Here is a 15,032-nt window from a genome sequence, read left to right as displayed (position 1 = left end):
GTAGTTATGTAGCGTGTAGTTATAGTTGTGTAGTATGTAGTGTGTAGTTATAGTTGTGTAGCATGTAGTGTGTAGTTATGTAGAGTGTAGTTGTACAGTGTGTAGTTATGAAGTGTGTAGTTTTATAGTGTGTACTTGTATTTTATATAGTTATGTAGTTGTGTAGTGCACTTTGTGTGTTGTGGTTTGTCGCCTCCTGCTGGACACCAACAGACTCGCAGCCTGAATCTTCTGGAACCTTCACAGTGTTTATTTGTTGAACGAGTAAATAGTAGCAAGTTATACAGTGCTGATGTGTATTAAAGTACTGGAGTACTGCAGTACTCTCTAGGAGGTACAGGTGGCCAGTCCCTCTGCACGGGTCCGGATCTCCTGCCGGATCGAGTCCACTTCCTTCAGCAGGTCTGAGACTTCAGACACTTTTTGATTTTTCCTCCGAACCAGATCCAGAATCTTCTGCTCCACGTCTGAGGAACCAACAGAGACTAGGTCCAGATCCAGACCACCAAGTCCAGATCCAGACCACCAGGTCCAGAACCAGACCACCACCAGGTCTAGATCCAGGCCAACAGGTCCAGATCCAGACCACCAGTTCCAGATCCACACCACCACCAAGTCTAGATCCAGACCACCAGGTTTAGAATCAGACCACCACTAGATCCAGAACCAGACCACCACCAGGTCTATATCCAGACTAGCAGGTCCAGATCCAGACCACCAGTTCCAGATCCACACCACCACCAAGTCTAGATCCAGACCACCAGGTTTAGAACCAGACCACCACTAGGTTTAGAACCAGACCAGCAAGTCTAGAACTAGAACACCACCAGGTCCAGATCCAGAACAGCAGGTCCTGGTTTACCTCCGATCCGGTCCAGCTGGTCCTCCACTCGTCTCTTCAGGTCCTGGACCTCCTGGACCAGGTTCTTCACTCGTTCTGCTGCTTCGTCTTTCTGACCGACGTTCTGGAGCCGCTGGAGGTTTTCAAACTGCTTCACCATGTCGACGAACTCCTGTTGAACAAACCAGTTAGTGCGTGTAGTGTGTATTGTGTTGCGTGTGTGTGTGTGTGTGTGTGTGTGTGTGTGTGTGTGTATTGTGTGTAGTGTGTGTGTGTGTGTGTGTGTAGTTCACCCTGTGTGTGTCCTCAGCAGCAGCTAGCACTTCATGCGCCGTCTCGCTCACGTCTCTCGCGGCGTCTTTGTTCGCGTCGGTTTTGTTCTTCAGAGCGTCGACGTCGTCCAGCAGGTCGTCACGGCGACTCGTTAACCTCGACTCCACTTTGTCCAGTTTGTCTTGGGCCTGTGGCGGCGTGAGCAAATGACGGCGTGAGCAAATGACGGCGTGATACTTTCACATTAAAGCTTTGAACTAATCACGCTTCAGCCGTCACGTGTTGCCTTCGCTGTCTGTCCTGCAGGTCGGATTGTGAGTTTGTGACACCAAGCAGAGTGATGTCAGAGTATTCCTGTCCTCTGATTGGATAGTCAGAGTTTACGAGCTAGAGCTAGTCTGTGTGTGTGTGTGTGTGTGTGTGTGTGTGTGTGTGTGTGTGTGTGTGTGTGTGTGTGTACCTCCTGGATCTGGTCTTTGGCCCGGTCTCGGTCTCTGCTCGCGTCGTTCAGCTTGTCGTTAGCGTCGTCTTGCGATTTCTCCGCGTCGTAAATTTGTCGTAGAATCTGATGGAGGTTGATTTTCTCCGCTCGCTCTCTGGAACCAGAACAGAACCTCCAGGTTTTTACCGTAAACATTGATATTTAGCTGTTTTTAATAAAGTCCATTCACCGTTTCAAAAACCTTTTTATTTGACTTTTTATTTTTTCGATAACTTTTATAAACTTTTTAAGTGTTTTTCCCAAAAGGTTCATAAAAACATTTTTCCTTTTTTCTTGTTAAAAACATTTAAAAACTTTTTTTTTTAAAAAGATGGATTTTTTATACAAAAATAAATAAATAAATAAACAAACACTATAGTCTACCGCCACCCCCACCACCCTAAGAGGATGGATGGATGGATGGATGGATGGATGGATGGATGGATGGATGGATGGATGGATGGATAAACACTTTAGTTCATTTAAAAAAAAATTGTTGTTGTTGTTGTTGTTGTTTTTCAGCTTTCTTTGTTACTTTAGAATAATTTCCTTTTTAAAAAAGTAAGACTAAACTGACTGGACCCGGTGAGCCTCCTTCTGCAGCTCCAGGGCCTCCTGGTTCTGCTGCTGGACCTCCGGCTGGGACCCGCTGCTGCTGGTCTGCAGCAGAGCCTCCAGGTCCCGGATCAAAGTCGGGACCTGGTCCACTGGAACCGGAAGCTGGATCCTCAGAACCGCCTGGGACAGTCTCTCTATGTGGTCTGGAGGAACCTGGTCATCTGAGGAGGAGGAGGAGGAGAAGAAGAGGAGGAGGAGAAGAAGAGGAGGAGGAGAAGAGGAGTGGGGAGGAGAAGAGCTAAAAATAAAGGCCTTGCGGTTTCTTTCTTTATTTCTTTATTTCTTTATTTCTTTATCACAGAGAGAAGAGAAATGACCCGTCAGGTAGAGAACTGACCCGTCAAGAAGACCTGGACTCTCCGGATCAGCTCCCTGGTTCGGTTCTTCTCTCGCTCCAAGTTCTCTGCGTCATCAATGATCCGGTTCTGGAGAACTTTGGCCTGATGTTTGGTGTCGTGAGCCGCCTGCCGGACATCAGCCATCTGCAGAACCAAACGGTAACGTGACACAACCACACAAAACGATGGTTACATGAAACGGCGTCTGCGTCTTTTAAAAAAGTTTTTGGAGAACTTTTTTAAAATGTCTTTTTTTTTGAAGACTTTTTTCTTTTCGGTATTTTCTTGTTTTGTTTTTAATCAACCTTTCTTTTTTTTTTTTTTTATTCTTTTAAAACCTTTTTAAATTTACTTTTTATCGTTTGCTTTTAAAAAACCCTTTTCGTGTTCCCTTTGTTTGACTGATTTTATAAAAACGTTTTGGGAACATAAGTAAAAAAAAAAACTTGTGTTTCCTTTTTAGATTCTTTTTGACTTTCAACTTTTTGTTGGTAAAAACCCGTGTGTGTGTGTGTGTGTGTGTGTGTGTGTGTGTGTGTGTGTGTGCATGCGGCCAGTGTGGGAGTGACCAGTGTGGGTGTGGCCGGTGTGCCTTGCCTTGCTCCTGGACTGCTCCAGTCTGGACGGCAGGCGGTGCAGCTCCTCGCCGGTTCTCTTGGCGCTCTGGAAAGCTTGCTGACTGACAGGAAGGACTCCGGCGCAGTCTGGACCGCCACACTTCCTGGTTTCTGTGCCGCACAGAGCGCCGCCACATCCGGAGCAGTCGTCTCTGCCCGGCTCTCCGCAGACCTGCCGGTTGAATTTGGCCACGCTGAGCTGGTTGACCTGCTTCTCCAGCGGCGCCAGGTCTCCGCTGCCGCCGCCGCTGCTCAGTCTGCGTTTGAACGCCTGCCGGGCGTCCATGGAGTCCTCCACCGCCCGGGTGGCATTCCGCAATCGCTTCTCGTCCCACATGAAGGTTCTGTGGAGCTTCTGGATCTCCGCCGCCAGCGCTGACAGCAAACAGGAAGTACCAAGCAGGAAGTTGCAATGTCAACCTGACGGATGTGTGAGGAACCGAGGAACGGAACAGTACGGTACGGTAAAGGTATGGTTTGGTATGGTATGGTACAGTACTGTACAGTACGGTACAGTATATTATGGTACGGTATGGTTTGGTATGGTGTGGTATGGTATGGTACGGTCTGGTACAGCACAGTGCGGAATGGTGTGGTACGGTCTGGTACAGTACAGTACAGTACAGTATGGTACGATATGATATGGTACTGTACTCTCTTGGTACATCTTCAGCTGCACGTTGGGCACGTAAGGCAGTGTGCAAGGCAGTGAGTAAGGCAGAAAGTAAGGCAGTACCTTCCTGTGGCTCAGCCTCCTGGGCCTCAGGCTCTTCAGGGACTCTGCTCCTCACCCGGTCCAGCAGCCTCCGGACCTCCAGGTCCAGGTTTTCCAGCTCGGTGTGGAGGAGCCGGGTCGGGTCGATCCGGATCACGTTGGGGTCGATGGCGTCTTTTACCTTCCTGCAGACAAACAACAGTGTTTAATGTTCCTCCAGCCATGGGTTCCGGTTCTGGTTCTGGTTCTGTTTGATAGTTTTCTGTCACCATAGTAACAGTCCAACTTGGTACTAACTAGTAGTTCTACACATGCTCAGTAGAGCCAATCAGAATAATGTTTCTTCCGTCGTGTCATGACTCCCAGTCCATGTTCTCCCGGACTTGGTACTTTTATTTTGACTGTAATCACAATCCCTTTTGTCATGACAAAAACAACTGCCCTCTAGTGGCCTGGCATGCCCACTACATGGTTCCAGTGTTCTCCCACCTGATCTTCAGGTGTAGCTCCTCCAGCTCCTCCACCCTGGGCGTGGCCTCTCCGTTAAGATTAGCGAGCATCTCCATCTTTCTCTCCATCGCCTGGATCCTTTGCCGTCGGCGACGCTCGGTGGGCCGCGTCTCGCCACCGCTGTGAGGCACGAAGGCTCTCATGCGCTGCGCCGCCCGCTGGACGTCGGTGACGCTGCCGCCCCAGAGGGTGGTGCAGGTGTGGCACTCCTCACACGCCGGGAAGGAGGAGTCGAAGCCGGACGCGCACTCGTCGCAGAAGATCCCCGCGACGCCGCGGCGGCACAGACACTCACCGGTCTCTGCGTCGCACGCCGGACGTTCCGTTCCCTCCAGGTTACAGTCGCACGCTGGGGACGGAGAGGTGGAGTCATTAGGGGGAGTTGGAGGTGGTGTAGGAGGTGAAGTCATTAGGGTGGAAGAGGAGGTGAGGGTGGAATCAAAAGGGTGAGCGAGGAGGTGGGGTCACTAGAGTGGGGGGGGGGGGGGAGTGGAGTCATTAGAGTGCAGTCATTAGGGGAGGTGAAGGTGAAGTCATTAGGGTGGAGGAGGATGTGGAGTCATTAGGGTGGATGGGGAGGTTGAGGAGGAGGTGAAGTCAATAGGGTGAAGGAGTAGGTGAAGTCATTAGGGTGGAAGTGGAGGTGAGGGTGGAGTCAGTAGGGGGAGGAGGAAGCGAAGGTGGATTCAATGGAGTGGAGGAGTAGAAGCTCACAGAGACACTGCAGGTCCGGATTCCCGAAGTGATTCTCTCCGCACTCGTCGCACTGTCGACCTCCGAACTCCGGCCGACACGGACACTGCCCCGTCACCTGAACGCACCACAAACACACCTGAACTGAACACACCTGAACGCACCACAAACACACCTGAACTGAACACACCTGAACGCACCACAAACACACCTGAACTGAACACACCTGAACGCACCACAAACACACCTGAACTGAACACACCTGAACGCAGCACAAATACACCTGAACACACCTGATCGCACCACAAACACTCGCCATCACCCAAATGCAACACAAACCGACAGTCAACACGCATGATCACTGCCATAGTTCAAACCGGTCAACCACTCCACTCCACACCCCGTGGTGACCTCTGACCTTGTTGCAGATGTTGGAGACGGAGTTAGCGGGGTCGCAGCTACAGGGCTGACACCCCGACGCTCCGTCCAGGTTCCAGAATCCGTCCTCGCAGCGGTCGCACAGGACACCGGCCGCCCCCGGCCTGCATGGGCACCGTCCCGTCTCTCGGTCGCAGAAACAGGGACTTCCCAGAGGGCACAGGGTCACCTGGGTACCCCTGCGGTCACACGAGCATTCTGGGTAAGAAAAGAAAATAGTGTGAAACGGGATAAAACAGTTTAAAACAGAGTCTAAACATTAACAATGGAAGCACGCAGACATTCGAATGGACAGACCAAGTTGGAGTGGAAAAAAAAGGGAATAAATGGGGAAAAAAGGAACAAAAAAAGTGAAGGAAAGTTTAAAAAGAAAAAAAAGTTAAGTAAAAGCAGAAAAAAGAAAAAAGTGGAAGAGGGTGTAATGGTCGTTTCTTTTGTGTTTATGTGTGGGTGTAGTACACAGCTTAATCCACAAGGGGGGATAATTGCACTGAACAGTAACAAATATAAGTAGGAACCTTTGTGTGCATCAGGTGTTGCTTGACTGGGGGACACATGTGGTTTCTGACCACTGCTCTACTGCTGCTCTGCTCTGCTGCTCTGGGTTTGGACTCAGCTGTTAGTAAAATAAAAGAATATATTTGTAGAATTCATGAAGTCGGACATTGTCTTCCATCCGTTACTTTACTGTAGGATCGGGCTGAGCGCCGAGAGATGGAAAGAAGAAAAAAAGGGGAAAAAGAGAAAAGCAAAAGGGAAGTGGACGGAGGAGAAAAGCCACCGACACTTGGATGGACAGACGACCACGTTGGATTGGAAAACAGATTGTTGGTTAGAAACTCACCCTGGCAGTCCTGGCGGGCAGCGTTGCCATGGTAACCCGGTCTGCAGTGCTGGCACCGCGGCCCCGTCGTGTTGTGCAGGCAGCGCAGACACTCGCCCGTGACGCCATCGCACGCCGCCCCGTCGTCGGGTGCGACGTTGTTGTTGCACGGACACTCCTGACACCGGGCGCCGGGCAGACTCAGGTCGCCATAGTAACCAGGACCGCAGCGGTCACATCGCGGACCTGGAGACAAGTCAGGGTGTGCGTGTGTGTAGTTTTACCGTGTATTTGTGTGTGTGTGTGTGTTTGTGTGCGTGCGTGTCTGAGTGTGTGTGTAGTACCTGCGTGCCCCTCCCTGCATACGCAGCTCACACTGAGGGATTGTTGGTCGTAGCGACAGGAAGTGGCGAAGAAATGCTCGCTGCCCTGGATGTCGGGACACAGGCAGGGCTGACATGGCCGCCCGGACACCGGGTCGCCATGGTAACCGTCCACACATCTGCATCAGCAGACAGGAAGTAACAAGACAGGAAGTGAGCTGCTCGCCAGACAGGAAGTGATCTCCTTACCAGACAGGATGTGAGCTGCTAGCCAGACAGGAAGTGAGCTGCTAACCAGACAGGAAGTAAGTGGTCTAACCTGTCGCAGCGTGGCCCGGTGGTCTGCTCCCGACAGTTCATGCACTCGCCACTCTCGCCGTCGCACTCCTCCGACCGCCCGTTGCACTCGCACGGCCGACACCGCGGAAACTCCCACAATCCGCTCTGGCAGCGGTCGCAGCGCCGCCCCGTGGCCTCGGGCCGACACCCACACTGACCCGTGACCTCGTCGCAGAACTGCGATGCGGAGCCGCGGGCGTCACACTCGCAGCCTGAAACACGTTTTTTTTTTTTTTAATTTATTGTTATTATAGGGACACTGCATATATATATATATAATATACATTGCTGCAAAATATGCCAGAATTAGCCTAATGGCTATTTTTCGTTTGCAGTACAGACATACATGTCGACAAACATCAAGTCTTCCTACATATTTTCGTAAATAATTCAAGTTATAGTTGATTTACGTTCGCAGCCGTCAGCGTCGAAGCCGAACGTGAGCGGCGCGCAGCGGTCGCAGCATCGGCCAATCACATTGGCTTTGCATTCGCAGGCTCCGCCCATTTTGCTGCAGGCCGATCCCAGAGAGCCAATCACGTTACAGCTGCAGCCTGAGGACAAAAGCAAATTTGTAGTTTTTGTTAATATCAACAACTTTAAATGCGTTGGCAGGAAAAGAAAGAACCGACGCTACCGACTCTTCGGACTAAAGTTACACCTGGAGTTCCACAGGGTTCAGTCTTCGGACTGGTACTCTTCACATTCGACGCCATGTTCACATAGCAGAAGGAGGTTTTCCTTCATACCGGGTGTCAGTTGGCCTGCCCTGCAGTAACTCACGAATCCCTACAGGGGGCGCCAGTATCAAAGCAGGTGTGGCCCAGCACCGCTCTATTCTGCTCAGCGGTCAGAGGCAGGCCCCGCCCCCTCAATACCGCACTTCCTGGTTGCTTCACTCGTTGTGCGAGGGCTCCACTTAGTGGGTGTGTCCTCTCCTCCTCTAATTGATTAATCATGGTCACCAGTCGTTGCCGGTAGCCGCTGGTAGCCGCCGGTAGCCTCGGCTCTGACAAGGTTCATGCTCCTCTGTTCAGTATTTGAATGAGATTCGTCAGATTTGAAGGAGTCGTCACCGTTAACCCCTTGTTTTCCTGGTTAAAACGTGATTCTTGGCGTTGGACCTCAGTGGAAACTGAAACTCTGGAGTTTGAAAGCGGCTGAGGTTTTTTTGGTTGAGCTCTTTGCTCAAACCAGAGTCTTCCACCAGGGGGCTCCACCCCCACACAGAGGTTTTGAATGTCGTCAGCTGGAGGCTGATATCACAAACCAGCTCTGGTACATTTAGCCGCTAACCGCTAGTTGCTAGCCTTTAGCAGCATCATGATTGCGGGTTCCTGCGGCCAATCAACACGAGCCGAGCATCGTACCGGTCAGACCCTCTGGGTGCTCTTGGACCATAGTTTTAGGCAGCAAGCCAACCGGGAAAGTTTTGGAAAAGATGGCCAAAAAAACAGCGGACGTTTTTCTGAAAGCCTCTAAAATATGTTTATAACGTCCATCACTGTTTGTCACCGTCTTTTTCCACCAAAATATTGCGAATTATCGGCTCGTGTACACAACTCATAATTGACTTCCGGTTTTGTATTACGCCCAGTAACAAGCAACGTGATTGGTCATTTGATACCATGTGGTCTATACCTTTTGAAAGGAGCAGAGAGGAGGAACTTCCTTTCCAAGATGCTCAGGTATTATATTTATATGCAGAATCCACACAGGTGGTATTAATCATATGGACATATGATCTATCTAATTCTGAATGATTCTATAAAATGTCTATAAAAGTTAACGTTTTAGATGGAACCACGTCTCCCGCCTGTTTAGGAACCAACCCGGAGAGTCGTCATCGTTAATGGTTCTCCGAGGAAACTTCTTCAGGTGGAATCCCAGCGAAGCCTCGTCTATTAGTTTGTTGGATTCAAATAAAAATTGTTACAAACGTACGAATCGCTCCGTTGTGAATTCGAGCCGACAGACTCTTGACGAGTCCTTCGCAGACTTCAGGTTCGAGCTCGGCAGCCAATCCGACGCAGCGGAAACGGCGGGACGCGTCGAGGTCAGACAGCGAGCAGACGTCCTGGACAGACTCGACAGCGGGAATCAAACCGACCTGCAGGGAGACGGAGAGCTGTGATTGGTCGGTTGGAGGTGAGCAGGGACTGGTCAGAAGTCAGGGGTCAAAGCTTCCTCACGGAGTCGATCAGGATGTGCGAGCCGTCGGAGTTCGGCTGTTTATTGAAGACGACATCGATGAAGTAGCGTCCTCCGGCGTTCAGACAAATCATGGCGTCGAGGATCGCTCCTCTGGTTAACAAACAAACAAACAAATCCTCAGAGACCAGCAACCTGTGAGTGTGTGTGTGTGTGTGTGTGTGTGTGTGTGTGTGTGTGTGTGTGTGTCTGTGTGAGACTGTCTTGTTTACCTGGAGTTTCCAGGAAGTGCGAGCGTCCTGCTGCCTGCTGATTGGCCGTTGCAGCCGCCGTCGCCTGGCGACTCAGTGATGATGCTGAGTGAAGCCAGCCAATCAGACGGAGACTGCAGAGGATCAAAGTGTGTGTGAATGTTGAGGAACCTGGACCAGGACCTGGTCTGGATCAGGACCAGGACCAGGAGTTCAACAAGTCCTCACCTCCGGCTCGTAGCGAATCACCAGCTGGTAATCCGTCGATGACGGAAGGTTGTCCACGGTGAACCTAAGCCCCGCCCCCTCCAGCACTCTGACTAATCCCAGGCCGGTCCACGTGACGGGCTGCCCCGGCGACTGCTGGCGGGGGACGAGCTGCAGGTCGTGACCCGGGTCTAGAGGGAAGCTGTTCTGCTGCGGGAAACCAAAAGAGAATAAATGGGGTAAAAGAGACGTCGGCCTGCTATTGGTCGAGACACAAACAGGAAGTGGAGCTCACCTCTTGCTGTCTCCTCCCACGACGCGTCCGACGGACCAACACCACTCGGCCGTCAGCGATGGTGAAGTCGTAGCCCTGCTGTCGGAAGAACTTCTCACACTGCGGCAACACACCGGGGTTCAGCTATGCACACACACACACACACACACGTGTAAATACACACACTGCGAGACACAGACACGATGTGTTGTTTTTGTTACACACCAAAGAAGAAGAAGGGGGAGGAGTCAAGGGGGCGGGGCTTCCTCTAGGCAATGGTGCCGCGAGCTCCGCCTCATACAGGAAGTAGTCAAGTGACGGCAGGAAGTAGCCGGGGGCGGGGTCAGAGCAACGGCGGCCAATTATGTTGGGTAAACAGTCGCACTGTCCGTCTGGTGAACACCTGAGAGCAGAGGCTGACTGGTGACTGGGTGAATGATTCACTGGTTCACTGATTCACCGATTCACTGATTCACTGGTTCACTGATTCACTGGTTCACTGATTCAGTGGTTCACTGATTGATTCAGTGGTTCACTGATTCAGTAGTTCACTGATTCAGTAGTTCACTGGTTCACTATGAATTGGCTTCTCATGCGTAGGAGTTCAGAATCGGCCAGTTCAAAGTGTTTGTGTGTAAAAAGACAACAAGAGAAGAAGAAACGTACGAAGAGCTGCGTGCGCCGCCAATGTCGCAGTCGCATGGCGAACATCGGAACCCGGAACTTCCCAAACCCCAGAACCCGTCCTGGAATGTAACAACGGAAATGTTAACATGACAGCGTGAGCTCGTCCTCCTCATTGCAAACCTTCATCCAGTCATCTCGTTCACTTGTTCACTCACCACACAGCGATCGCAGGACGCACCCGTCGCCCAGCGCTCGCACTCACACGCCCCCGTCTGGTCGTCACAGGAAGTGCCGCTACCCAGGGGGTGACAGCGACACTCTGGAACACACAGAGAAATATTGAGACGTGCGAATATGTGATGTGTCTGTGTGATGAACGTGTGATTCACCTTGACATCCCGCCGGGTCGTCCTCCCTCAGACCGTAGAATCCCGCCCTGCAGCGGTCGCAGCGGTCGCCGCCGACGTTCTCCTTACAGACGCAGCGTCCGCTCAGTGCGTCGCACAGACCGCCAGATAGGGCGCCGCGACGGTCGCACTCGCACGCTGGAGAACAGGAAGTCATCTTCATCATCATCTTGACTATCATCATCTTCAATATAAACATCTTCACCATCATGATTATCATCATCTTCATCATTTACGTATGCAGGCTTGTGGGTCGTCCTCCGGTCTCCGCGGGTCGCGGTACAGGAAGTCCCGGCAGCGCTCGCATTGCGGCCCCGCCCTATCATGGCGGCAGTCGTCGCACACGCCGCCGCTGGCACCGCCGGTGGCTTCGTAGCGAGCCGCGTCGAAATGGCACGAGTCTGAGTGGCCATGACAGTTACACCCTGAGAAAGAACAGAGAGCAGGTCACACGGCCCGAACAGCTGGAGTCGCCAAAATAAAAGCATGAAATGGATCAAATTATAATAGAATATAAAACAAAAGAATAAAATAAATTGGAAAATAAAATAGCTAAAACTACACAAATAATACAGTAAAAATAAATAGAATTGCTAGCATGTAAGTTTCTTTTTAGGAAAAGAATAAAGGAACATTGAGAAAACAAAAGGAAGAAGGAAAAAAGAAGAAAATTTAAAGAAAAAAAGAGAAAAATTAGGTAAAAGAAAAAAGGAAACAAACAAAAGAAAAGACAAGAAAAAAGGATATAAGTAAAAACTTGACTCACTCCTGCAGACGCTCTCTGCGTGTTCCCCTCCAGGCCTCCAGGGGGAGTCGTGGTGAAACTCCTGACAGCGCTCACAGTTCTCCCCGGCCGTGTTGTGCTGACAGACACAGCGACCACCCACCACGCCAGGCTGCTGGAACACGTCGCCCCTCCCCCCGCCATCGCCGCCCACCGGGACACAGCGGCGGGCATGGCCATTACAGAAGCAGCTCCCGCGAACCACCATGTTGTACAGCGAGTAGTAGTACTTCTCCTGAGGGTTCCGCCGCCGCCGCCGACTCAGCAGCGTGTCGCCCAGCGTGAACAGACGTGTGAAGTTCACGCGGATGTTTGTTAGCGTGATCAGGTCTGGAAGGTAATGGCCAATCACCACACAGCATTACAAAAACTGTTTAAACATACGTTGATGCATACGTTAAGCCGTTAAATGTACGCTGTAAATTTTAGCACTTATCGATTAGCCTAATGCATTCAACGTTGGCCATTAGCCTAACGTGGTTAATGTCACCCGATAGAGGTTAGCCATTAGCTATTAGCCTAATGTAGGGAATATTAGCCGTTAGCCGCGAGCTGCTCACCCTGGATGTTCGGTGCGTACGGATTGTCGATTTGGAAAACTGGATCCAGAGCTTTCAGCACCACCTGGTGGATAAACAGCGAAAAACACAGGAAGTGATTCTTCTGACGAATCCGACGGACGGCTAATAAACGACAACGTAAACAACTGAGCTTCACCTCTCCGTCGGTAGACGGTTCTGGTCCGGAGTAGCGGCTGTCACACACCACGTCGTCGATGCTGTCAGCCGGTTCGGACGAAACCGATGGGAAGTGAAGTGCGCAGTCGTCCGCGAAGTAGCGGTAAACCTTCCATGTTTGTCCAAAGTCTCGGGAACGCTCCACCAACATGGCCGCTGGACGGAAACTCTGCGGAGAGACGGAGGAGCATCAGGCACTGCTCTTCAAAACCTTTAACCAGGGTTTGTGTGTGTGTGTGTGCGTGTGCGTGTGCGTGTGCGTGTGTGTGTCTGAGACCTTGAAGGTGAGCACCAGGTGACTGAACTGGAAAACCGTCTCCAGGTCCAACCGGATGCTGACCTCGTGAACTCCTGCCGAAACACACACATTCACATCTTCTCGTTTCCGTGGCAACCACTTCAATTGCAAAACTCTCTCCGTTTTCAAAACAATGGAGCTCTAAGCTGTATTATGTCATGATGTGCGCCCCGTCGTACTACGCCACACCGTACGCCGCGCCCTTTGTGGGTAAACACGCTGCATTGTGGGTAAACATGGCAGCAATGTAACGAGAAGCATGAAGCCCTGCCAGCCAATCAGAGTCCTGGAAAAAAACACCACGTAATTAATGGCACCAGTAACTTCCTGTTCTTTTCGCGAAATGATTTGTTTGTTCAGACCAATGAAGAGGCGGAGCTCCTCATAAAGGTGGCGGTAGAATAAAACAGAAAACTTTCACTGGATCCTCTTCATCACAGTTCTAACTGGAACCATGGTCACTCGCCATATTGTGACTCCGCCCCCCGTCTTTAGATGTAAACAGAGACGCAGAGTTTTTCTGAATCTCCACGGAGGGCGGAGTTTTCAGAATCATCGTTAGTGGAGCTCGAAGCTGGTTTATGTGTAAATGCAACATGGGCGTAACGTGACCTTTGACCTTCAGCAGACACTTTCAGTTCCACCTGAACCCCGTTGCCTTGGAGACGGAGGCCGTTACATCTCTTCTTCTTTGTTCTCCTTTTCTCACTTTTTTTTACTTTCTAAACTTTTCAGTATTTCCAGAAATGTTGCCATGAAAACCGAAATGGCTTCCAGAACTTGGAACATGTTCCTCAGTAGAAAACGCTGCGGCGTTGGACTCACCGTTCTCCGACTGCCACCACCTCCTCTTCCTGTCGGGGTCGAAGGTCGCGACGATGTTCTCGATGCGGTGGCTGTTGGGGTGATGCTGGCGGTCGTACGGCGCCGTGGAGTCGCAGGTGAAACACTTCTGATCCTCCTGACCACACACACACACACACACACACACACACACAGTAACATACAGTATCACACAGTAACACACACACACACACACACACACACACACACACACACACACACACACACACACACACACACACACACACACACACACACACACACACACACACACACACACACACTAACATACAGTAACACACACACACACACACACACACACACACACACACACAGTAACATACAGTATCACACAGTAACACACACACACACACACACACACACACACACACACACACACACACACACACAGAGTAACACACAGCAATACAGTAACACAGTAACACACCTGCAGGTACCCGATGATACAGTACTTCTGAGGACCGTCCAGGCCACAGGTGGAGGAGCTGGATAGTCCAGCCTCTCGACCAACCATCAGGTCTCCCAGTGGTGGGGGGCAGGAGCCCCCCGGGCACTGGTCCTGGTCCTGGTCCTGATCCTCCTGGAGGTCCTGAAGCGCCACCGGCTGAAGGAAAACTACACAGATGGTGATGATAGAGGAGGAAGAGGAGGAAGAGGAAGAGGAGGAATTGAACTCACCAATTAAGAAGATGAAAATCATGTTGAGGGACAAATGACACATTGCAGTCTCTGGTGGTCTCTGGTGGACCCTGGTCTCTGGTGGTCTCTGGTGGACCCTGGTATCTGGTGGCCTCTGGTGGACCCTGGTCTCTGGTGGTCTCTGGTGGACCCTGGTCTCTGGTGGCCTCTGGGGGACCCTGGTCTCTGGTGGTCTCTGGTGGACCCTTGTCTCTGGTGGCCTGGTGAAGAGGAACAAGAAGTCCAGATCAAAGAACGGATGTTGTATGTTAGCTTAGCATGCTAACAGCTAGCAGAGAGGAGGCCCGACCCCCAGAAGGCCTCAAATCCTGGACCAGCACCCAGAGACATTGCTCAGACCCTGTTCTTATCCTGGTCCTCCATCGACTGAGTAGAAACCAACCAGGAGCTGCAGAACTGGAAGGAAAAACAGACGAAAAGAAAGAAAAACGGGACAAAAGAGAAGAAAGAAAGAAAAAACTAGATAGAACGAAGAGCGATCAGAGATTTCTGACCTACGCCGTCGTCGACACAGGAAGTGACTCATATTCCACGCCCTCATTCATTCATGTAGTTTGGTGATCCCGGGATTTTATTTTAATTTGAAAGACCAGAAGATAAAGACAATATTTTTACCTTCCTCCACGTTGTCATGGAGGGAGGAGGGAAGGTGGAGATGATGGAGGGAGGAGGGAAGGTGGAGATGATGGAGGGACTAACATGGTCATTTCACACACACACCTGC

At 51.0% G+C, this 15,032-nt stretch overlaps 1 protein-coding gene across 3 annotated transcripts; it reads right to left on the bottom strand.

Moving 5' to 3' along the window:
- Positions 1-231: 231 nt before the first annotated feature.
- lamb4 (laminin, beta 4) lies at positions 232-14,460 on the bottom strand. Of its 3 annotated transcripts, XM_080475147.1 has the most exons (32): positions 14,288-14,460; positions 14,037-14,224; positions 13,571-13,706; positions 12,725-12,798; positions 12,428-12,616; positions 12,271-12,334; positions 11,693-12,040; positions 11,163-11,351; positions 10,909-11,064; positions 10,735-10,838; positions 10,559-10,638; positions 10,118-10,295; positions 9,914-10,036; positions 9,640-9,828; positions 9,433-9,545; positions 9,202-9,313; positions 8,954-9,119; positions 7,420-7,563; positions 6,990-7,221; positions 6,692-6,849; positions 6,369-6,593; positions 5,505-5,722; positions 5,108-5,204; positions 4,373-4,742; positions 3,905-4,068; positions 3,149-3,543; positions 2,551-2,695; positions 2,173-2,374; positions 1,575-1,710; positions 1,135-1,302; positions 863-1,013; positions 232-467 (listed from the first exon to the last, which is right to left on the bottom strand). In XM_080475147.1, exons 1-32 carry the CDS (start codon positions 14,328-14,330, stop codon positions 328-330), a joined length of 5,397 nt encoding a protein of 1,798 aa, XP_080331273.1. In that variant the 5' UTR covers positions 14,331-14,460; the 3' UTR covers positions 232-327. The 3 variants fall into 3 exon arrangements, with proteins under 3 accessions (XP_080331273.1, XP_080331271.1, XP_080331272.1); XM_080475145.1 differs by having other exon boundaries at positions 12,271-12,616; XM_080475146.1 differs by having other exon boundaries at positions 9,640-9,825; positions 12,271-12,616.
- Positions 14,461-15,032: the final 572 nt, after the last annotated feature.

The sequence above is a fragment of the Lipophrys pholis genome, assembly GCF_963383615.2.
Source record: "Lipophrys pholis genome assembly, chromosome: 11".
Lineage (NCBI taxonomy): Eukaryota > Metazoa > Chordata > Actinopteri > Blenniiformes > Blenniidae > Lipophrys > Lipophrys pholis.
The sequence above is the reverse complement of the archived record's forward strand: the minus strand, read 5'-3'. Positions and strand labels throughout refer to the sequence as shown.

What these genes read in the sequence shown, in the direction of transcription:
- lamb4 (XM_080475145.1), bottom strand. Translation starts at nt 14,330, where the DNA reads ATGTGTCATTTGTCCCTCAACATGATTTTCATCTTCTTAATTG. An exon ending in CTCCCCCTTCTTCTTCTTTG is followed by an intron (nt 10,037 to 10,117) that starts GTGTGTAACAAA and finishes GTGTGTGCATAG; the next exon opens with CTGAACCCCGGTGTGTTGCC. An exon ending in CCAAAGACCAGATCCAGGAG is followed by an intron (nt 1,303 to 1,574) that starts GTACACACACAC and finishes ACGCCGCCACAG; the next exon opens with GCCCAAGACAAACTGGACAA.